Source organism: Gorilla gorilla, chromosome 11 (assembly GCF_029281585.2).
Source record: "Gorilla gorilla gorilla isolate KB3781 chromosome 11, NHGRI_mGorGor1-v2.1_pri, whole genome shotgun sequence".
Classification (NCBI taxonomy): domain Eukaryota; kingdom Metazoa; phylum Chordata; class Mammalia; order Primates; family Hominidae; genus Gorilla; species Gorilla gorilla.
Genome location: NC_073235.2, coordinates 77,303,771 through 77,326,311, shown reverse-complemented (window position 1 = coordinate 77,326,311; position 22,541 = coordinate 77,303,771). Strand labels below are relative to the sequence as shown.

General features: G+C 36.3%; 1 protein-coding gene across 5 annotated transcripts in view; it reads left to right on the top strand.

The window, feature by feature from the left end:
* Positions 1–22,541, top strand: part of CHN1 (chimerin 1) — a 206,667-nt gene that overhangs the window by 144,607 nt on the left and 39,519 nt on the right. For all 5 annotated transcript variants that reach the window (XM_055379201.2, XM_031008772.3, XM_055379198.2 and 2 more), the window contains one exon: positions 14,715–14,792. In XM_055379201.2, the coding sequence (XP_055235176.1) occupies positions 14,715–14,792 (78 nt within the window). The remainder of the gene's footprint in view (positions 1–14,714; positions 14,793–22,541) is intronic.

Genomic DNA, 22,541 nt, shown 5'->3' with positions numbered 1-22,541 from the left:
AGTTCATATTCTGCATATATTTTGACTGCCAAATGAAGAAACAATATTTAAAATGCTATTCTTCTTAGCACCTCTGACCTGCCACTACTTTTTGAATAACCTAGATAAAAGACAAAACATTTATACATTTCTTTGTATTAAATCTATTCTGACAGTATAAGGGCAGGGGACTGAAATCATTCAGACAGGCACTCATCTATGAGTCTGAAGAATTCAGTGAGGCTTACGAATGTGCCATGAATTTTGCTCATTCTTTTAACATTTATTTAGCATCTACTTTGTCCCAAGCCTTGTGTTAAGCTATAAGACTGATGCTAATGATGATAACAGTATCAATATCAGCATCACCACATAGTCTTTGAGAGTTTTGAGAGCTCTCTGCATGCTGGGTACTAAAAATATATGCCTTATGTATATTCCATACATTCTACCTATATTATCTCATCTCATCCTTCCGGTCCCCATGAAGTATAGGTACTATCTTCATTCCAGTTTTACAAATAAAGAAACTGAGACTTATCTAAGATCCCATAACTAGTAAATGGAGCTAAGATTCTTTTACAGCTAGTTTTTACTCAAGAGCCAAGCTTTTAACCACTTAACACTGAATTTTAAAAATTTTAAATTTTTAAATTTAAAACAATTTAATTTTTTAAACGCTTTATGGAAGAAGGGATTAGGCAAATTGAGGAGGAGAGTTTATAAACTGCAGCTCCCTGTCTGTATTATTTCTGATAAAAGGACCGTATGAGATGGTCACAAACTACCCTGTGGTTTGGACTTCAGAGGGCTTTAAAAGCACATCCATATTGGAAAGAGCGAGAAATCTGGGATGGAGAGAGGTGTAGAAGTCACCTGTGAGAGTGTCAGAAAGCCCGTGAGGGGAGGGAGCAGTTTGGAAGGAGGGCATGGTCATAGATTTCACGGACAAATTCAACTTTTGTTAGAAAATGTGATTATGGGACAAAAATAGGGTGCAAAAATACATTATTCATGCAGCACTTATCTCAATTACAATTTATTTATTAAATATGTATTTAATATTTGGTCCTTGTAAAATAGTATACCACCCTAGTCTCTGGTATGAAGCTACAGTTTCATTAGTGCCTAGCATATAATAGATACTCAATAAAATGTATGCTGAGTGAAAACTATTTATGAGCACTTAGTATTGTACATATATACTTTGAGCATTTCAGTAGTTTCATTAAATGAATTTGTGGGTTTTATAAAGTTTTTACACTTTGGCCACATGTCTAGCACCCAAAAATTTATTTTTTTACATTATATTCTTTTAAAGATAAAATACATCCTAATTATATAATTACTCACTGAATTACCAATCTGCAGTCTCTGTTATAAATTTAAGACTTGTTTAATTGTTTTACCCATGAGATTGAAATGGCTTTCCACCTTGTAAATTATGTATGTCTATTTGGTGGATTTTAATGGAAAGCTTAACTAGCTATTTCTAAAAACAGTTTAATTAGTTGCTCAAGAGACTACGCTCTCATTTCATTGGTTTGGAGGTAGTTTTATTGATTTGTTTTTATTTAAAGATCAGGAAAAGCCAGTGCAAAATTAACAAAAACAAAAAGGCATGCTACTCAGTAACTCTGTTTGAAGCCCTGATATATTATCTGACAAAAAACTGCATGTATCTAAATGAGATCAACATATCACTTTACCTCCTATCCCCCCACCATCAAAATAATGGAAAAGTTTTTTTTTAATGCTGAAGTTAATCACCAAGGCTGACCTTACTTCTCTGTATGTTGTAAACCAATTGTCAGGCTTAGAACTGAATTAAGAGTGGTCATTTTCAGTTGTGAGTGTTTCTGTTTGCTGATGATTCTGGGTCATTGTGACAGCTGAGCCTTACTTAGGGTTAAGAGTCAGCCTGTTATATCCCTAGGTCTCAGGCAAGCACAGTAGAGTAGAGAGAGGATAGGGAAGTCAGAAGGCCTGGTTTCCATCTTGGCTGCTTTGCTTACTATCTGCCCTGAACAAACACCTTAACATGAGTGAATTTGCCTTTTGAAAAACAAGAATAGGAAGTTACAATGAAATAGTATATATGACATATCACTTTGTGGAATGTAAAGCTCTAAGTGCTACCGATTTGGGAACAGTGTAAAAGTGTGCCTGGATTTCTTTTTAGCCGGGTTGGCAGAAGACTACAGTAATTAAAATTATTGTGAAGTAGAATTAGTACCGGATTATTAAACCAGTTACCTCACAGATTACTTCTTGATATGCCACCTGGTTATAGAATCAGACCTAGGCCTGGAAGAGGTTTCCGAGTCCTCCTTTGGGCACCCAAGCCTGTTCTCCTGAAACTATGTTTTCCCTGCTAGTTGTCAAGGATATGCTAAACCTAAAGATGAATATGACATATCTTCCTAGAGCATTAGTTTTACTCAGTAGTAATGGACTGAAAATATTTTTGTATTAAATAAGCTTAGGTACATTCTGAGGAGCTTGGAGAGCCACTCCTGGATCTGTGCACATCCCTAGTCACTGTTGGTTGCTATTAGGGGCATTTTAGTGGACAAGGTAGTAATGTACCAGTCTCAGCTGGCCAGATAGCCTCAAATAACATTTGAGCTTATCAACCTAAAATCTTCAATTGCTATCTTACTTTAACCTTTGTTTTTGTTTGTTTGGTTTTGTGTGTGTGTGTGTGTGTGTGTGTGTGTGTGTGTGTGTGTGTGTGTGTGGAGGAGGAAATCAGCATGGTAGATTTTTCTCAGTCCATTAAAATGTCACTGAAAGATATTAAATCATCCTTTATTCTTTTCTTCTTCCTCACAAGTGCCACTTGTTGCAGTCTGACTTTCTGTGTCTTCCTTTCTAACATACCACATGTGGACCTTGTACAGATGCCTCAAATCACTCTTAAGATACTGAGTTCCATATGGGACACAGTCTCTATAAAAATAAGAACCTAATGACTATCTCTTATATGAAGAGCATATAAGTTAGGGGTTGTTAAGTTTTCTATTAGTTTTATTAGGATCCTTTGAACCAACAGAAATTTCATAAATGAAATGCTATGGACATGATATAAAAAGTTTGTTTTAGAAAATGCCCAAAAGCAAGCTACTTTTACTTTTCAAACATCATTATCTTATTAAACGTGCAATAAGTATAGCAGAGTCATTACAAAGAAAATTAAATGTATGGCAGTACAGTGGACAATTAACACATCTGTGAATTATGCCCATGCTTGTACTTCTTCCCAGGGTAATTGTTTATGAACGTTAAATCTTTTGTCTTCAGGCCACTGTTGCCATTTTCAAAATAAAAGCAAATTTTCAAAAGTATGTTTGAAGATCACAAATCTGCTTTATATCATGAATCAATATATATCTCTATTGAGGCTTAAAATGAATATTTTAAATAAATTACAATTGATATATTCTAATCAAACTGTGGTTTATTTTTGCCATATAAAGGAAATTAGCTTTTCTAACTGAAGTTTAAAGAAGTCTGTAACAGGCCCTTTTTAAAATAACCAAATCACTTAGGCTTCATCCCAGCCTAATCAACAGAAGTCACTAAAGGAATGAGAAAACTAAAAATATAACCTTTAGCTTTTGTTTTGATATACTAGATTGCCTCCATTAAATTGGTGAGTATAGAGTGTTTGCTGAGATGCAATAACTTGAAATAACCTCATATAGCAGTTTAAAATCTGAAAACACGCCTAGTAATATCAATCTGAGTCTGCCTTTTAGTTGTATTTTTTATATGTATATTATATCCAAAAGCTTTTTGAAAAAGTGAAAATGTTTATGATTCAAGAATTTTGCACTAGATTTAAAGTTCCTTATTGTTGTCAAAGTGTTAGACCTTCTCTGATTTCACCTTCTCTATTGCCACAGAACAATAATAGTGTTTCTTTAAGTCTTGCAGGTAATAGGTGTCAAAAATTGGGTAAAATTTGACAAAAATAAAAATGTAATGACACATTTCCCCAAGTATCCCCTCAGATTCATGGGGGTTGGGGGGAAGATCAAGAGGACCTTCTCATGAAGCCCAGTTTCAGCTTTTGATTAGGAAGAGCCAAGGAAGAATATTGTTATACAACCATCACTCCTGGTAACCAAACATTAGATAGTGTTAGATTAGAACATTTTATTCTTATGTAATTTCGTTTATATTTATATATTGTTGCATAATTCAGAATAAGGACATCTTCCGTTTATTGTATAGGTTGTTACCAATACATCAGGACCACAATCTGCCACCCTTCAAGAAATTATAAGTGAAAAAATAAGACTGTATCTTATGAATTAACTTTAAGATCACCTAAGATATCTGAGCAATGATATGTAAAATGATAAAGAAATAACTTAAAGAGGAGACTGAAATAGGTAGAAGTTGATTATGCCAATTCAAGCACAGACCTAAAGTGAGGGGAGACCCACGAAATGGACGCTGAGTATTCTAGTCCATCAGCAAGGCCATCCTAATTGTAAAGGTTGTTCTAACTCTACATATTAAGTATTCAATTTATCTCACTCTACTTGCTCCAATTCCATTCCCACCGACTTCCTAATTATTTTTTGTTTGCAGTGTAGGTGTGCTACCAAAAAGAGCATGTTGGTCACTACTTTATGATATTAATAACTGTATCTCATTATATTTTGTTATAAACTAGACAAGTGCCATTCTGATTTACCTATGAGTTTCATGAGCTTGGTATTTTTTGTCTCCGCTTAAGAAATAGTGCTGACAAACTCCATTTCTGAGCCTACTTGATTGGGTACCAGCCAAAAGCCCATTGTAAATTTGCCAAAGCTACCTTCTGAAGACCCACTTGATACAGCCAGCAGGCCTTTCCCTCATAGACATCCCCAAATCTTTCAGCACATACTTGTGTGCTAAATGAGTATGAACCTTTTCTTTCCTTTTGCATTTCTATTAAAAATATAGAGAAGACCATAGAGCTCATTTAGTCCCCAGGCCTGAGACTTAGAAAAGCTAAGTGGCTTGTCGAATAGCAGTAAGAACAAGGCTTGGAAGCCAGGCTGTGTGCCATTCCACCCCCTCCTCCTTGGGCATAGTGTTCTTCACGTAGTGTGAAAAAGCTCCCTTCACAGCTGGTGCTTGGAGAATTTCTTATATTTCTATTGTTTCTTGAAAGGAATGCAAGGGCCATCCTTTTTTGTTTGCATTGTTTTCAGATGTCTTATGTTCAAATATTATTGCATGTGAATCGATCAGGGAGGAGGTGAATCGGTCAGAGTATACAACATTTGGTAGTGGCAGTGCTAGTATAGTGTGATTTAAATTTATTATATACGGAGATGAATGCAGTGATGTGCCTTATTGTTATCTGTTTAGATGGATATTATGTTAATGCTAGAGGAGCTATGTAATGAAGACTGAGTTAGGAATTATGATGTGATTGCTGCCAGTAGCATAAAAATTGAGTCCTAGCATAATGTTGAATTTTCTATGTAATATAAAAATTTATTTATCCCAACATAATTTAAGGAATTTATAGAGTTCTGATACAGAAGTCTCTAATGTTAGACTTAAAATACATTTGAAAATTTTGCTTGATTGTTGAATCTGGTAGTCACTATAAATTCAAATACAGCAGTAGTAAAAGGCCTAGTGATCTGAGCGGCACTGGAATATAAATGCTCCAGAAATTTATTCAAATGGCAACCTTTCAAAATGGCATGTTAATAACAGATAATATGAGAGGCAGGATAGTCTAGAGGAGAGACAATTTGAAGTCAAATAGACATGGATTCAAGTCTTACTTTCATCATGTACTAGTTAGGTGACCTTCAGCAAGATACTTAATTTATCAGAGCTTTTGTTTCTTCATCTATAATAGTGTTTCTTTAAGTCTTTAAAGTATACAATTCTTAAAAGTCTTTAAGTCTAAGTATACAATTCTCATCTATAAAATGAGAATTGTAATAACTACCTTACTGGTTGTTTGACAACTAAACTTTATCATACATGTAAAGCATTTACTAGTACAATGTTATGCAATTGTCAGTTAATTAATGGAAGCTGACATATTATTGTTAAGTACCTTGGAATATATTCCACTCTTGGCTCTAATGGAGAAAAAATAGGTTACATATTATAATTCAGGGTATGCAAGTAAGAATAATCTGTGTATCTAAGGTGAGTTGAATTTGCTTGAATCCATAAATATTTATGTTATAACTTGATATTGGAGGTTTCAGGAAAGCTGTGTTGTTTGTGCCTCAATTTTAACATTTTATAGAAATTGCAGGATTTCACTAAACCTAAACAAGAAACTCATATTACCCAAGAGTTAATCCAGTTACTCAGCACCTTCCCAATCGTAAGGGTCCTGCCAGCTAGAACATTCCTCTGTGGTGCTTTTTGGATGGATTGTTGACTTAGCTTTGATAACTGGAGCATTGTGCTAATGATTCTATGGTATCACCTTGATGTTACAAAGGAGGTAGCTTTTTGTGTTACATGAGGTCCTTCCAGTGTCCTAGAGAACATTCTTACTATAAATAAGTCCTGACATTTATTAGTTGGAGAATTATTTCTTTGGCTTAAGTCTCGATTCCACATTAAAAACTAGGTATTTGTGGAAAAGAGTATAATCGGTCATTTGTACTTTAGTGTGAATTGATAAGACCCTTTCCTATAAGCAGGATTTGATGGGATTACTGAGTATGAGCATGGATGTTCTTTTAATTATAAAATTGCCAGAAATAAGGTAAAGTAAAAATTGCATAACAGTGATGCTTATAATGTGTCCCTAAATTATTGGTTATAATTTGACCTGAGCTCACATTGCATAGAACAATGGCCGTAGGTCTTTAATCCATATCATAGTCACAAATTATGCTAACTCTGATCTTGGAAATGTAGGTCCTTTGACACAAGGAAAGAGAGACAAACTTCCATTTATTGATTTCCTTTCTGTGCCAGAAGTAATGTAAAAATGCTTCCCACATAGTATCTCATTTGATTCCTAATAATTCTATACCATAAGTATTTTCAATTCGTTCTACATATAAAGAAACAAAGACAGAAATAAATCAGTTATTTGACCAAGGAGGTGCCATAGCCAATAAATGACAGAGTTAAGGTTAGCACTTTTGTCTGGCCCCAGAGCCCTTGAGTTTCCTATTTTACCACACTTGGTGAAAATGAGACGCTAGCTCAATGCAAATCCAGTATTTGTGGATTTTTGTTTATTGGACAAACGACAGGGTAGTAAGATCAGTGGGAATTTATTTGAAAAACAGTGAATGTGTTCCTATTCAAGGTCACCTATTTCACCTTCTATTTCTTATTCCTCACACTGCTCCTCTACCCCACCCCTTACCTTTTTTTTTTTTTTTTCTTTTCAGTGACATAGGCAATGTACATTGTGGCTTAAAATTCATGTCTCTTCACAAACAGGTGAAAAGTGGTTCTCAGTTTGGCACTGAGTAAAATTGATCATTGTAATTATAATAACAAAACAGTATTAAAATGAGAAAAATAGAATATAGTATTTTAAACACTTTATTGTAAAATGCAAAGATCTGCTATGAAAATTTGATCATATTTTTTGAAGTATTAACATAGTACTTTAAATTTTTATTTATTTTTTCACTCAACTTTAATTGTAGATACAGGGCGTACATGTGCAGGTTTGTGACATGGGTATATTGCACTCAGGTAGCGAACGTAGTACCCAATAGGTAGTTTTTAGATGCATCCCACCCTCTCCCTTCTAGTAGCTCACAGTATCTATTGTTCCCAAGTTTATGTTCGTGCATGCTCAGCATTTAACTCCTGCATGTAAGTGAGAACATGCATTATTTGGGTTTCTGTTCCTGCATTCATCTGTTTAGGATTATGGCCTCCAGCTCTGTCCATGTTGCTGCAAAGGACATGATTTTTTTTAATGGCTGCATAGTATACCATAGTGTGTATGTACCACATTTTCTTTATCCAGTCCACCATTGATGGGCACCTGGGTTGATTCCGTCTCTTTTCTATTGTGAATAGTGTTGTGATGAACAGGCAAGTGCATGTGTCTTTTTGGTATAATGATCTATTTTCCTTTGGGTATATACCTAGTAGTGGGATTGCTGGGTCGAATGGTAGTTCTGTTTTAAATTATTTGGGAAATCCCCAAACTGCTTTCCACAGTGGCTGAGCTAATTTATATTCCCACCAACATTGTATAAGTGTTCTCTTTTCTCCACAGCCTCATCAGCATCTGTTGTTTTCTGACTTTTAAAATAATAGCATTTCTGACTGGTGTGAGATGGTATCTCATTTTGGTTTTGATTTGCATTTCTCTGATGATTAGTGATGATGAGCATTTTTTCATATGTTTGTCAGCCGTTTATATGTCTTCCTATGAGAAGTGTTTGTTCATGTCCTTTGCCCATTTTTTATTGGGGTTGTTTTTTGCTTGTTGATTTAAGTTTGTTATAGATTGTTATAGACTTTAGTTATTCGACCTTTGCCGGGTGCATAGTTTGCAAATATTTTTCCCATTCTGTAAATTGTCTGCTTACTCTATTGATAGTTTCTTTTGCTGTGCACAAGCTCTTTGGTTGAATTAGGCCCACTTGTCCATTTTTGTTTTTGTTGCAGTTGCTTTTAGGAATTACACAAAAATTCTTTCCCAAAGTTGATACGAAAAAGGGTATTTCCTAGGTTCTCCTCTAGGATTTTTATAGTTTGAGATCTTTAAATCTTTAATCCATGTTAAGTTTTGTATATGGTGAAAGGTAAGGATCCAATTTTCATTCTTCTGCATATGACTAGCCAGTTATCCCAGCACTATTTATTGAATCCTTTTCCCATTACTTGTTTCTTAGGGAGTCCTTTCTCCATTACTTATTTTTGTCAGCCTTGTCGAAAATCAGATTGTTTTAAGTGTGAGGCTTTATTTCTTGGTATTCTGCTCTCTTCCATTGGTCTGTGTGTCTGTTTTTGTACTACCACCTTGCTGTCTTGGTTACTGTAGCCTTATAACTTAGTTTGAAGTCAGGTAGTGTGATACCTCCAGCTTTGTTCTTTTTGCTTAGGATTGCTTTGTCTAGCCAGGCTCTTTTTTTGGTTTCATATGAATTTTAGAATAGGTTTTTCTAATTCTGTAAAGAATGATGTTGGTAATTTGACAGGAATAGTGTTGAATCTATAAATTGCTTTGGGCATTATGGCCATTTTTATGAACTGATTCTTCCAATCTATGAGCATGTGATGTTTTTCCATTTATTTGTGTCATCTTTGATTTCTTTCAGCAATGTTTTGTAGTTCTCCTTGTAGAGATCTTTCACCTCCTTGGTTAACCATATCCCCAGGTATTTTATTTTCTTTGTGGCTACTTTAAATGGGATTATGTTTTCGTTATCAGTTTTGTTTGTTTTTTTGAGACAGAATCTCTGTCACCCAAGCTGGAGTCCTGTGGTGCAATCTCGGCTCACTGCAACCACTGCCTCCCAGGTTCAAGTGATTCTCCTGCCTCAGCCTCCTAAGTAGCTGAGGTTACAGGTGCCTGCCACCACACCCGCCTATTTTTGTATTTTTTTTTTAATAGAGAAAAAAAAGGGGTTTCATCATGTTGGCCAGGCTGGTCTCAAACTCCTGACCTCAAGTGATCCTCCCACCTCAGCCTTCCAAAGTGCTGGGATTACAGGTGTGAGCCACTGTGCCAAGATGGGATTATGTTCTTGATTTGACTCTCAGCATGGACATTATTGGTGTGTAGAAATGCTACTGATTTTTGTACATTGATTTTGTAAACTGAAACCTTCCTAAAATCATTTATCAGTTCTGGTAGCCTTTTGCCAGAGTCTAATTTAAGATTTCCTAAGTATAGAATCGTATTGTCAATGAAGAGAAATAGTTTGACTTCTTCTTTTCCTATTTGGATGCCTTTTATTTCTCTTGTCTGATTGTTCTGGCTAGGACTTCCTCCTTACCGTTTTTATAGTCCTCCTCTCTATATTGCAGATAGTATGGACAAAGGTAGAAACAGAGGACTGTGGAATCTGCCCATTCCCCATTCCATTTTCCAGGCCTCATTCAGATGAACCTACAGAATTGATATCTGTGTCAAGATGGGCAGGATCACTGGGTGCGATGGCTCACGCCTATAATCCCAGCACTTTGGGAGGCTGAGGCCAGTGAATCACTTGAGCCCAGGAGTTCCAGACCAGCCTGGGCAACATGGAGAAACTCCATCTCTAGAAAAAAAATACAAGAATTATCTGGGTATAGTGGCATGTGCCTCTAGTCCCTGCTACTCAGGAGGCTGAGGTGGGAGGATCAGTGGAGCCCAGGAGGTTGAGGCTGCAGTGAGCTGTGGTCACACCACTGCACTCCAGTCTGGGCAATAGAGTGAGACCTTGTCTTAAAAAAAAGGATGGGCAGGATCAGGTCCCACAACAGGTCAAAGATTCCCAGTCAAAATAACAAGCTAGATACTGTTAATGTTTCTATCAAGAATGACCTTGTAAGATATGTGCCCAACCGGTTTAGGCTCCCACCCAGTTAAACTATTTCTTCTGTTTTATAGAGCCAGAATATGAGAGGTGCTATATGCTTAACACCTTATGTTTGTATACTACTCTCATAAGGTAGCAGAAAGAGCTGTCGTGCTTTTAAGACAAAAGATGGGGATTCTGAGCTCAGACCTCCACATCCTGACTGTGTGACCTTGAGCAACTCACTCTGTGAGCCCCAGTTTCCTCATCTATAAAGTGACCATTATGCAACATGCTTCCCAGGATGGCTGTGGGTACAATAGATAAGACAGCCTTGGGAAGCATCAAGCAGTGTTCCTGGATCCTTAACAATACTGAGTATCTCCTTTTCTTGCCACTTTCCACTTCTCTCCTAACCTGCTTCCTCAGCTGGCATACATGTCATTATATGCCATTATATGCCTTTTAAAAATTAGGATTAGATCCAGAGTATGGGTAATTGGGTAGACACAAAACACAATGGGAAGCGCAGTGTTTCCAGGCATGCTTATGTGGTATAGACCTAAAGCAGATTACAGACTCCTTGAGGGCAGGGACCTGTGTCTTATACTTACACTATATACCTACAGCTAATATTGGGCTCAGCACCCCTGTAATCCTGTCATTTATTGGTTACTCCCTGCAGATAATCTTTTTTGTATGTGATTTCTTTAAACTTCCCAGTAACCTGTGAGACAGGTATTATTATTCATATTATGTAGATGAGGTAACCAAGAAACAAAGCAGAACTCCCAAGGTCAGTATTCAAACTTCAGTTTCTCTGATTTTAAATCATATTTTCTTCATTATACCACACTGCCCCCCAATAAAAGTAGCTGCCTTCATTTGGTTTTATTTTTTAACCAAATATATATTGAACCTTTTTTTGTGTAAGCTGCTATGCTAGATTCAAGGTGTGTAGAAATACACATAAAGCCTAATTCTATTTAAACGGCTACACAGATAACTGATATGAGGTAGCATGTGGCAGTCCCATAACTAATGAACCAGTGAAAGACTGAGGTTCACAAGTGGATGAGATCCCCACTTCTAATTGGTGCAGATTATCAAAGCCATCACGTAGGAGGGGGTGTTTGAATTGAGCCTTGAAGTCTGCATTTCCTACTACATGCTAAATTTGAGATCATAAGATCTTGGTTACTACATTTTTCTTACCATCCATTGATAATTACTGCTAGTCTGTCTCACCATCTATTGCTTCTCCTCAAAATTGAAAGAAGGTAACTAGAGAAACCACCTTGAATAGAATCAGAGAGAAGACTACATGGTTTCCTCTCATTTTCTCACCTGGGTGGATATAGTGTAGTGTTTATGAGCCCAGCCCCCCCCACCTACTAGCTGTGCAACTTTGGGAAGTAAACTGTAGGCCTCAGCTCTCTCAACTATAAAATTAAGATAATTTATGCCTCATAGGGTTTATCTGTGGATTCAGTGGGATTCTATATATAAAGTGCTTAGTTGGGTGTCTGGAATATATGTACTCAATAACTAATAAGTGATAACCGTAATTAATAGATTCTATATCTGAGTAGATGGCTATCTACTAGATAATGTAAGCATGAGTGATATACATTTGTCTAGAATGTCAGACTATTGATTATACTGGTTCTGAATTTTCGAGTTAGTAAGTTTTGTTATTTACAAATTCTTCACCAAAATTAATGCAGAAGTGCAGTTACTGCCATGTTGAAGGCATAATAGTGACCAAACCCTTTGCCATTTGAGAGTAGCCAATGCTGTTTTCATCCTAAGCTGTTGTTTTCTATCTCCTTACTGCCCTAGGTAGCTGCTCAGATTGCAGTTAATCTAGAATTTCTTGACTAAATAGAACATTACTCAGGAAATACAGTACAATCTGCAGAGTCTACAGTAGACCTTACCTCTGAATGACAAATGTTTACTTTTACCTAGCTATAAATTTTCTGGGTAACTATCGTGAATATTTTTATGCTTGAATTTTAGTAACTATAGCTGTAGAACCAGGAATGATCTATAAAATAGGATGTTGATCAAAAATACTCAAGAAAAAGATGCTACTTTGGTTACATGTGTGATTGTTTTCTTTAACTTAGTAACTTGATATCAAATATTGTTGAAGAAAAAATTTTACTGTTCAACTTGCGTTTGGAGCTGTTTTTTTCTGGTTCCTACTGAGAATTGGTTAAACTTCACTTTAGGCTGTACATGTCTAAAGAGTCGGTTGGCCTTTATATTTTTAGTCATCATGTGACAAAATAGGTCCAATCTGAAAAGCAATTTAGGCTAGGCAAGGAGACTTTTTCCATTGCATTTCTTCTTGCAATGGGAGCATTTTATGTCTCATATTAATTATCTAAGTATATAAACTCATGAAATTGAAACTCCTATGTAAATAAATTTTGCCTTTTATTTACTTAGACATAATTTTAGAAAAATAAAAGGGACTAAAGACTCAAGTAAACAAAAATAATTTAGGGATGTTTAGAAAATCAATCATTTGTTATTTTTAATGTCTAGCATAGCTTAAGAACCACATCATGCCCTAATTAAACTAGAATATGCACTGGGCACATACCTCCTGTAGATTATGAAATCTGAGATTAAAGTATTTACACTACAAATATACTGAATCCATTTAAATACATAGAATTTTAGATGCTTTAAGTACAGTGTAACATTGTAACATTGGCATAATTGGTTTAACTTATTATAGCATGAGAAACAGATGATAGGACGTACTTAGGGAACCAAAATGGGAAATGTAAGCATCCTGTAGCACCTTAGTGAAAAAATGTAGGTATTGCTCCTAAGTCAAGTTGTGCTAAGTCTCTCACCTAGCCACCCCGTTTCTACACCAGCAAACAAAAAGTATATGAGTCCTATAAGTAGTTACACTATAATTGAGATCTGTGCAAATAAGGAATTATTCCCAACTGGCTTCCACTATGACCTGGCCTCAAGCTCTCTGAATAAAAAAAATGTTGAGACTAGAGAATTAAAATAATGGTTTCTTCTATGTAAGTGTAGCCCACAACAAAACTACTCATAATACAGAGACAAAACTGACGACTGCAAGCTGTTAGCAATGTGATATGCATGCTCCTTGTTCTGCATGAAAATAGTATGATACCTAGTTAAACTTCCTTTTATCTTTCATCAAAATACTCACCAGTTTTTCCTTGTCTTTAATAAAATTGGGTTTTGGTTAGCTAACCTCAGTCCATAATGAGCAAAGGATACAGATTAGCCTTTCATAATTTACCTGGCAGTGGTGCTGCATTATTTTTAAAACCTAGTGCTGTATGTATGTTAATTTTCCTCTGCTTTTAATAGGTTAAAAAAAATCCGTTTTGCAATAATGCATGACTCATTCATTTCTCATTACCTTCCCACTGATTTTTTTTTTTTTTGCCTTGAGCCAGCAAGAAACTTACTTACATGAGAGGAGGGAGAAACAGAGAGACAGAGTGAGTTTAGGAATACAGTACTTAAATACTGTTGCTTGATTTTCATTGGTTATCTCCTTTCTTACGGTGGCCAATCTAATGCAGCCTTCCTTGTGAAATCCCTCCCTTCCCCCCACCTTCCCTGCTAGGGGCTTCACAGGGTGTCTGTTGCTAGAAACTGATTGCAGGCAGTATGTAGGCATCTTTCATTCAGAATGGACATTAATATCTTGAATAGAGAAGAAAGCTTTTAGAAATGTATCATTTGTCAAAATTGCATGCCTTTTAAAAAATGATAAAGAGAGATGCTGAGTGTTTTGTATGTTAGCATCGACTCTTTTTATTTCTGTTCAGACTCAAGTTTTTAGAAGCTAGAATATAGATCCCTTTAAGAAAAAAAAAGGAAGAAAGAAGAATTTGCTGGTTAGTCGACCTCTGTTTAAGAAGTGCTTCATCCTCCTCCTCCACCTCTCCGTGGTGTTTCTCTGCAGCTCTCTGTAGGTTAGGGTTCTGTGCTGCCTGGCAGAATGCTCATGTGTTAGCTGAATAGATATCATCGACAGACATAGACCACTATAGGTTTTCTTTCCTTGTGAATTCCAAAATGCCATCCAAAGAGTCTTGGTCGGGGAGGAAAACTAATAGGGCTGCAGTTCACAAATCAAAACAGGAGGGCCGTCAGCAAGATTTATTGATAGCAGCCTTGGGAATGAAACTGGGTTCTCCAAAGTCGTCTGTGACAATCTGGCAACCTCTGAAACTCTTTGCTTATTCGCAGTTGACATCACTTGTTAGAAGAGCAACTCTGAAAGAAAACGAGCAAATTCCAAAATATGAAAAGATTCACAATTTCAAGGTAAGAATATTTGCTTTTAGTCTTTTAAGAAATGCATATTACTTGAAATATATAATATTAAAGGAATATCTTATGTCTTTTTAAAACTAGGATGACTTGACTAAAATGTTCTTGCTATTTAAGGAGTGAGATGTTTTCAGCCTGATTTTACTTGAGGAATAGCTGAATAAGGCTAATAGAAATCCAACCCTGTTTTTCTCTAATGCTGTTTTAATATCGTTTTATCAATGTGTACTCACTGGTAAAAGTCTTGACTGATATTTAAAAGGTCTCAGTTAATGACGATTTTGGCATTGTTTTTATTTGTGATACAAATGTGTCTGAATACCTCTGTTGGAGACTTTGTGAGAGGATTAGATCTGTGTTTCTGGTAAAAAGCTTTGGATATAAGAGGCATGTGCTGTTGCATCTGGATTGAGCAGATGGTTTGCATTTCTCATAGTTTCTGTCTTTTCTCCCCTGTTAATGAATTGACCATGATGAAAGGAGGATGGCTACCATGGGACTGTTGATGCTGCTGACACTAGCAGCTTCTCTTCACTTTTTGAGTATTTGCTTTCACCATGTATATGTGTAGTTTTTAATTATTGTGTTAATGTGGTTTATCAACTGTACTTGAATTTTCTTTCAAGGTGATATGTGTGTTGATTCAAGCTGTATGTAGATCTAGTCTGTATTTATAGCATGATATAAGGCCTTGAATTTCTGTCCTTTGCAATCTAATTCAGAGATTAAACAACATGAGGTGGTGCATAAGTAGACCCAGGCAGACCCAGTTACATTTAATAGGTAGATGCACTGGCATTTCTATAGTAACTTCCCAATAGTTAGACAACTTTGTGATGCGGTTCTTGAGACATGAATGTTCTTAGTTTAGACAAAATATCATTAGGTTTTATTTTAGAAAGGGAATAATTTGGTTTCAAAATGTGATAAAGCTGGAAATCGTGATCTTTCATTTATTTATTAATTTATTCAACATTTATTCAGCACCTATAATGCACCAGGCTCTGAACTAGATAATTTCATTCCACATTTGCAATTTATTCTGATTTTTAACACCAATATTTATTTTACTCAAACACTAAATACCAACCCCCCCCCCCCCACCCATATGCTCTGCATTTTCCATAGTGAGGAATAGGTTTTTGTGATCTTCAGATCATTTGGGGATGAAGGAGAAATTACTTAATAAAATTATGTTTCTTAAATATGTGGGCTATGTAAAAATTGCTAATATTTTAAAATAAATAACATTTTCTTCTTCCTCTTTAAACATATTAAGGACCTTACCTTTCAACCAATATCTTGATTTAAAATGAAATACAGGCAACTTAGTAGATTAAATACTGGATAGAAAAGAGGTATCATATGTGTATCTAGCTTTCACTACATCTTTCATTTAGGAACCTAAGCAATACATGCAGGCTTCTAGGCCTCAGTTTCTTCTTGCATGATAGACAACCTGATCTAACAGGATTTTTATCAGGAAAATGGCCCCAAATAAATCCTTTTGCCAATATGAAGTTATGTCAAAAAAGAAGTCTTTAGGTTACTAATAAAGAGGACATTGAATGTACACTGTTTAGAAATAGCTGAGATCTTAAATATATCTCCAAAGATGTACTCTGATTTGTTCAGCAAAAACCTACTAAGAATGCCATTTGAGTGCTAGGTCAAGTTCATTATACATGTTTTTTTATCAATATTGATTAAGAGCAACTAGGAGGTCTATTCAAGAATTTGCATAAACAAACTCTTTTTGTGGTTGTATCTTCCAGTTGTTTCTCAATTTTAACACATGGCTTTAATGAATAAATTCTACACAGCTGGAAAGTTCTGACTCTGCGATCAACTGTAACTCTTACCTTGGTATCTAAACTGCTTTAAAGATACTTGGGTGTTTTTTTTTAAGCCTTAAAAAATGGAAAGCTTCTTCCTTCTCTGGAGCTGAAAAATAATGAAAACCAGCTTGGACTTGTTCTTAAAAAAGAGTATTTATGCTCAAGAAAGAGTTCATTTTAGACGATGAGTTGCATTACATATTATTTAGAGTTGCTAATAAGGTCAGAAATCTCGGAATTGACTCTTTCCATTGAATTTACTCTCTGTTATTTAAAAATGTTTCTGTGGGGTGGCACTATAAAAAATAAGAAAGAAAGGAGGAAAGTCATACTTGACTTCCAAGAACATCCCAGACTCTGTGGCAGGTGCAGTTCTCTCCCACACAGACGCTTGCTTAGAAGGTCACTGATTGTGATATACACATCTATGTATGTACAGTTCAGAAATTTGTGTGGGGAAAAACCGTAGCATTTCCATGATGATAATCATTCATGTATCCTTGTCATTAACTATTTTTCTATGGTGGTAAAAGTGTATTCTGTATAACCACGAGCCCACTCACCAAAGCCTCATTTCAAGGTGGTTTTCTTTTTTGCTTCTTGAACTGCCTTGTTATGTAATACTGCTCTGTGGAGTCAAACAGCTGTCAAACCTTATTTCAGGGAATGAAGCCAAGAATGCCTTCTACCTTTGGTGAAAGCACTCACCGAGGTGAAAGCCAAATAAACCAACTGGACCTAACTTCAGCCTACAGACAGGTGTTTGTTTTTGGGGTTTGGGGTTTTTTTAGTAGAATAAAACAGGAAGGCTTCCCTTTTGCTATGTTATGTAACACAGTCTCTTCAAGGATTTGAGAAAGCATCTATCACAAGAAGGATAGTTATATCCCTTAGGGAGGTTATTTTACAGATAAATGCACCAAATCCTCTAAAAACTATTACACTATAAGTTATCTACATCAATTAGAAAATAATTGTAATTGTCCCCTGGATCAACCTCTTTTAAGAGCTACCTCATCCTAATACAACATACAACACACACACACACACACACAGAGAAAGAGAGAGAGAGAGAACAAAACAAACTCTAACATTAAAAATAAAACTCAGGCACCCCTCCAGCAATGATTGTGCCATGCATTCTGAGGCTCTCTGGGTAAAATGATAAATAAGATCCAGCCTTTGCCCTCAGGAGCTTGCTTATTATATGCACCACCTTGGGTCAATTGCTTAATCTCTCTCTACATCGGAAAAATTGAGTTCCCAGTACATGTAGATACATGGTAGCCACTATTTTTGTTACTACAAATACCCCTAAGTGGGGTTTTTTTTTCTGAATCTATACTGACATTTATTTATACTTAAGGGTTCATCTGAATCCTCTTATTCCTGTCCAGTTGCAGAGATTATGATGTGATTGAAAACCTTAGCATGATCGTGGGGACTGTGCCTAGTTCTCAGGCAGAGTTAGATGTTGCATAAGAATAGCTACATTTGGCCAGGCACAGTGGCTCATGCCTGTAATCCCAGCACTTTGGGAGGCCGAGGTGGGCAGATCAAAAGGTCAGGAGATTGAGAACATCTTAGCCAACATGGGGAAACCCTGTCTCTACTAAAAATACAAAATTAGCCAGGTGTGGTGGCACGTGACTGTAGTCCCAGCTCCTCTGAAGGCTGAGGCAGGAGAATCGCTTGAACCCAGGAGGCGGAGGTTGCAGTGAGCCGAGATCACATCACTGAACTCCAGCCTGGGCAACAACAGCAAAACTCCGTCTCAAAAATAAATAAATTAAATAAATAAATAATAAAAGCTACATTTTTCATGCACTACAGAATGCAGTGACATCCTCTATATTTATTTTACTCTTTTCAAATTGAACTGTTAAATGTTTCATTTGGTTTGTTGCTTAATTCAGATAGCTCTATAAAATCAAGAGCAGATACAATATTATAATAACGACAGAAGCTAGGCTACTTAGGCAAATTAAGTAATTAAAAGAAAACAACATTAAGAATTATAGGGAGTAGATACTAAAAATATGAGTTTAATTTTTTAAGGTAGTCTTGAATTAGTTGTTGATTTTCATTTCAGGTACTTGCAGTCTGCATGTAAATGAAAGATATGAGATATTGTATTAATAGATTTAGTGTTGCCAAGATAACAGGCAAACAGTGAATCCTGAAATGTGAATTGATATTGCAATTAAAATAACACTGTAACATGAACCTTATAATAGTTAATAAAATTACTGATTCAAGGCCTACTAGGAAAAAGAGATCATACTGAACCCAGCAATCCTAGCCAACAGACTGGACACTGTGCTGTCTGGTGAACTGAAGGGTGGCAGTGGCCGACACTCTTGCTGAGGGTAGTCTTTCCTTTCCTCCCGAGGACATGGGCAAATCCAAGCCCCCTTTGGTCTTCATTTGGTTCACATTTATAAATAAAATAAATACAAAATGAATGAACAAATAATAATTTTAATATAAACTGTGAAGTTTTAAACCACATGGTCTAAGGGTTCTCTTACAGCTCTAAAATTCTCGGACTGAATTATAGTGTATTGTGAACCATTAGATTTATTACAAGTATTCCATTTTTCATTAAAATTTTATTGAAGTTCCTATGGAGACAAATTTTCAATACGTTGATTTGAAAAGGAACTAAAATTATATATTAAAGGATATTTAAAACTTTATATTAACAGCAGTGAAATGTCATATTCAGAAACAGTATCTATCACCTCTTTCATATTATCCCCACCAACCCTCACAACACCACCTTGCCTCCCTCCATTCTTCCTTGCCCTTTCCCGATGTCTAGTAAAATGCCTGTAACTAGCAGATGCTCAAGAAGCATTTGATAAATGACTAAATGAGTACACAGTGTGACATGCAGGGGACCTTTGGTTGTTGTTACTTGAAAACCTCTTCTCATGACAGCAGGAAATTAACACAAAAATAGATTCTTCTATTGGTCTTAAGATCTGTATTGTTACAATGTTTTCTTTTAATTAGATTTATGTGAGTTTTAAAAATGAAATAAAACCCAAGATACCATCATGTTATCTGATATTGACTAGAGAATCTGTGTACATATTTTAAATGCTCAGGAATTTGAATAGTGTTTTGAATTAATGGTATTGTAAATGAAGGTAAATGCAATATTACAAAATGGAAATGACAATCTAGAATGCTTCATTATGCTTCTGCAATAATGTCTCTCATCATTGCCTCTTCTGTGGATATGAACAAGGAGTGTCCAACATAAACATTTTAAAGGAATAATGTGAATTATTCGTTTAAATAATTTTACTTGGAAATTTAAATAATTTTAAATAATTTCTTACTTGGAATTTCTCCAAGAAAGAAATTAAGTGGAATTATATGTATTTCTGTTATACACATGCACACACACACACTCTTTCCCCAGTTCTCAATGTGGGCCACTTGCAAGAGAAGACAAAAATAGCGCAGATCAGTATGTAGCATAGGTTCTGTCTGCCTAAGGCAATCGGACATGTAGAGGAGTGATGAAGAGAAACTAGGAAATTGGTCAGAATCATCTTTAAAGTCCCTGTAAACATTGTATTTCTGTTGCTGCCTATTATAGTACATATCTGATGCTGCAGAAGCCAAAAATGACAGCCACTGCTCTGCTTTCCACTTCTGCCAATGCTGCTGGTGAGGAGGACCACAGAACCTGTGCACTGCCCCTCAGCACTGCGGCCCTCTCAGCCTCACCCTGCCTGGCCTTATGGTTTGTCATGCTGGCTGGGGAACTGGTATGACACCCCGAGTGCAAGTCATTCAGATCCTTAAGGTTATCAGAAAAGTTACTACCTGCCACTAATAATCCGAAAAGAAACATTTCACAAAGTTCTTGTTGGTTTGCACATAGTTGCATATACTTCTTTGTAGCTATCTTATGGGACTAGAGAATTTAAATTGCTATACTTCAGAGAAACCCATATTATTCTCACAGACCATGGCCCTTTATTCTGGAGATGTTTTATAATCTGTCTTTATTCCCCAAGTTCCACATTTGGCATCTCTGTATTATACTGCCTCGCTGATACAAATTACTTATCAGTATGTTTTTGGTCTCTTCCATTCAAGCTTTCTACTATATCTTTTTTTAATGTTTTAAATGAGGAAGACATGTTTTGGAAACACCTTCCTTTCTAGCCTCTTGTTCCATGTCCATGTGGGCCCCTGAAAAGATTGGCTCTTTCAATATATGTATGAAAAGTTGCTGTTGAACATACTAACTCAATCTTTTCAAAGAAAAATCCCTTAACAGTGTTGAAACATCTTGCCCACAGTATTCTCTAACCTAAAATAAGACTCTCCAGGCTTTCCTAGCTCCGTTTCCTCCTTGCTCATCCCTCAAGTATTTATCAAGCAGCTGTTGTGTGCAGACCACTCTGCTAGACATGGGAGGAGACACAGTAATATGTAATGTACGGTCCTTGACTGCTGGATATATGCAGACTGACTGAAAAGAAAGCAAATGTCAATATAATGAGAATGATGAGAAGGTCATAGGAAGGGTTTGGGGCCAGGCACAGTGGCTCATGCCTGTAATCCCTACACTTTGGGAGGCCAAGTCAGGAGGATTGCTTGAGCCCAGGAGTTTAAGACCGGCCTGGGCAACATAGAGAGACCTTGTCTTTACAAAAAATTTAAAACGTTAGCTGGGTATGATATTGTGCACCTGTGGTTTCAGCTACTTAGGAGGCTGAGGTGAGATCACTTGAGCCAGGAGATAGAGGTTGCAGTGAGCTGTGAACACACCACTGCACTCCAGCCTGGGAGACAGAGCAGGACCCCATCTCAAAAAAAAAAAAAAAGCATGGTTTTATGCATAAACACTGGCAAAATACCTTTAATTTTATGTGCCACATATGTATAATAATGCCATATTCCTCATGGTTCAATATTTCATATACAAATACAAATGACATCTCTGCCTGAAACAGAATGATAGTCAGAAGTGAGTATGCAGAGTATAATTCGACAGAGGGTAGTTTAAACTTTGGAGAGAGATTTTTTTTTGTGATAAGAACATGTCACATGAGATCTACCCTCTTAAATATTTAAGTAAGGCCAGGTGCAGTGGCTTATGCCTATAATCCCAGCACTTTGAGAGGCTGAGATAGGCAGATCACTTGAGCCTAGGAGTTTGAGACCAGCTTAGGCAACATGGCAAAACTCTGTTTCTATCAAAAATACAAAACTTAGCTGGGCGTGGTGGCACATGCCTGTAGTCCTAGCTACTCAAAAGGCTGAGGTGAGAGGATCACTGGGGCCCAGGAAATCGAGGCTGCTGTGAGCTGTAATTGTGCCACTGCAATATGGCCTGGACGATAGAGCAAGACCCTATGTCAAAAAAAAAGAAAAATCTTTAAGTGCACAACACAGTATTGTTAAGTAAAGGCATAGTGTTGCTCACAAGTTTCTAGAAGGTACTCAATCTATTATAACCGAAACTTTATATGCATTGAACAGCAGCTCCCCATTTCTCCCTCTGCCATCCCAGCAACCACTCCCTATTCTATGAGTTTGATTATTATAAATACCTCATGTAAGTGGAATCATGCAATATTTGTCCTTCTGTGACTGACTTATTTCACTTAACATCATGTCCTCCAGGTTCATCTCATGGTGTCATATATGGCAGGATTTCCTTTATTAAGGCTGAATAAATATTCTATTGTATATATATACCATACTTTAAGGATATAAACGCATAGGAAAAACACGCAATTTTTAAAAGTCACCTCGCAGTTAATAACAATGTATAAGAATACATTGAGAATAAAATCTCTCTGAGAGTAGATTTTAAGTGTTCTCACTACAAAAAATATGTGAGGTAATGCTTACATTAATTAGCTCAATTTAG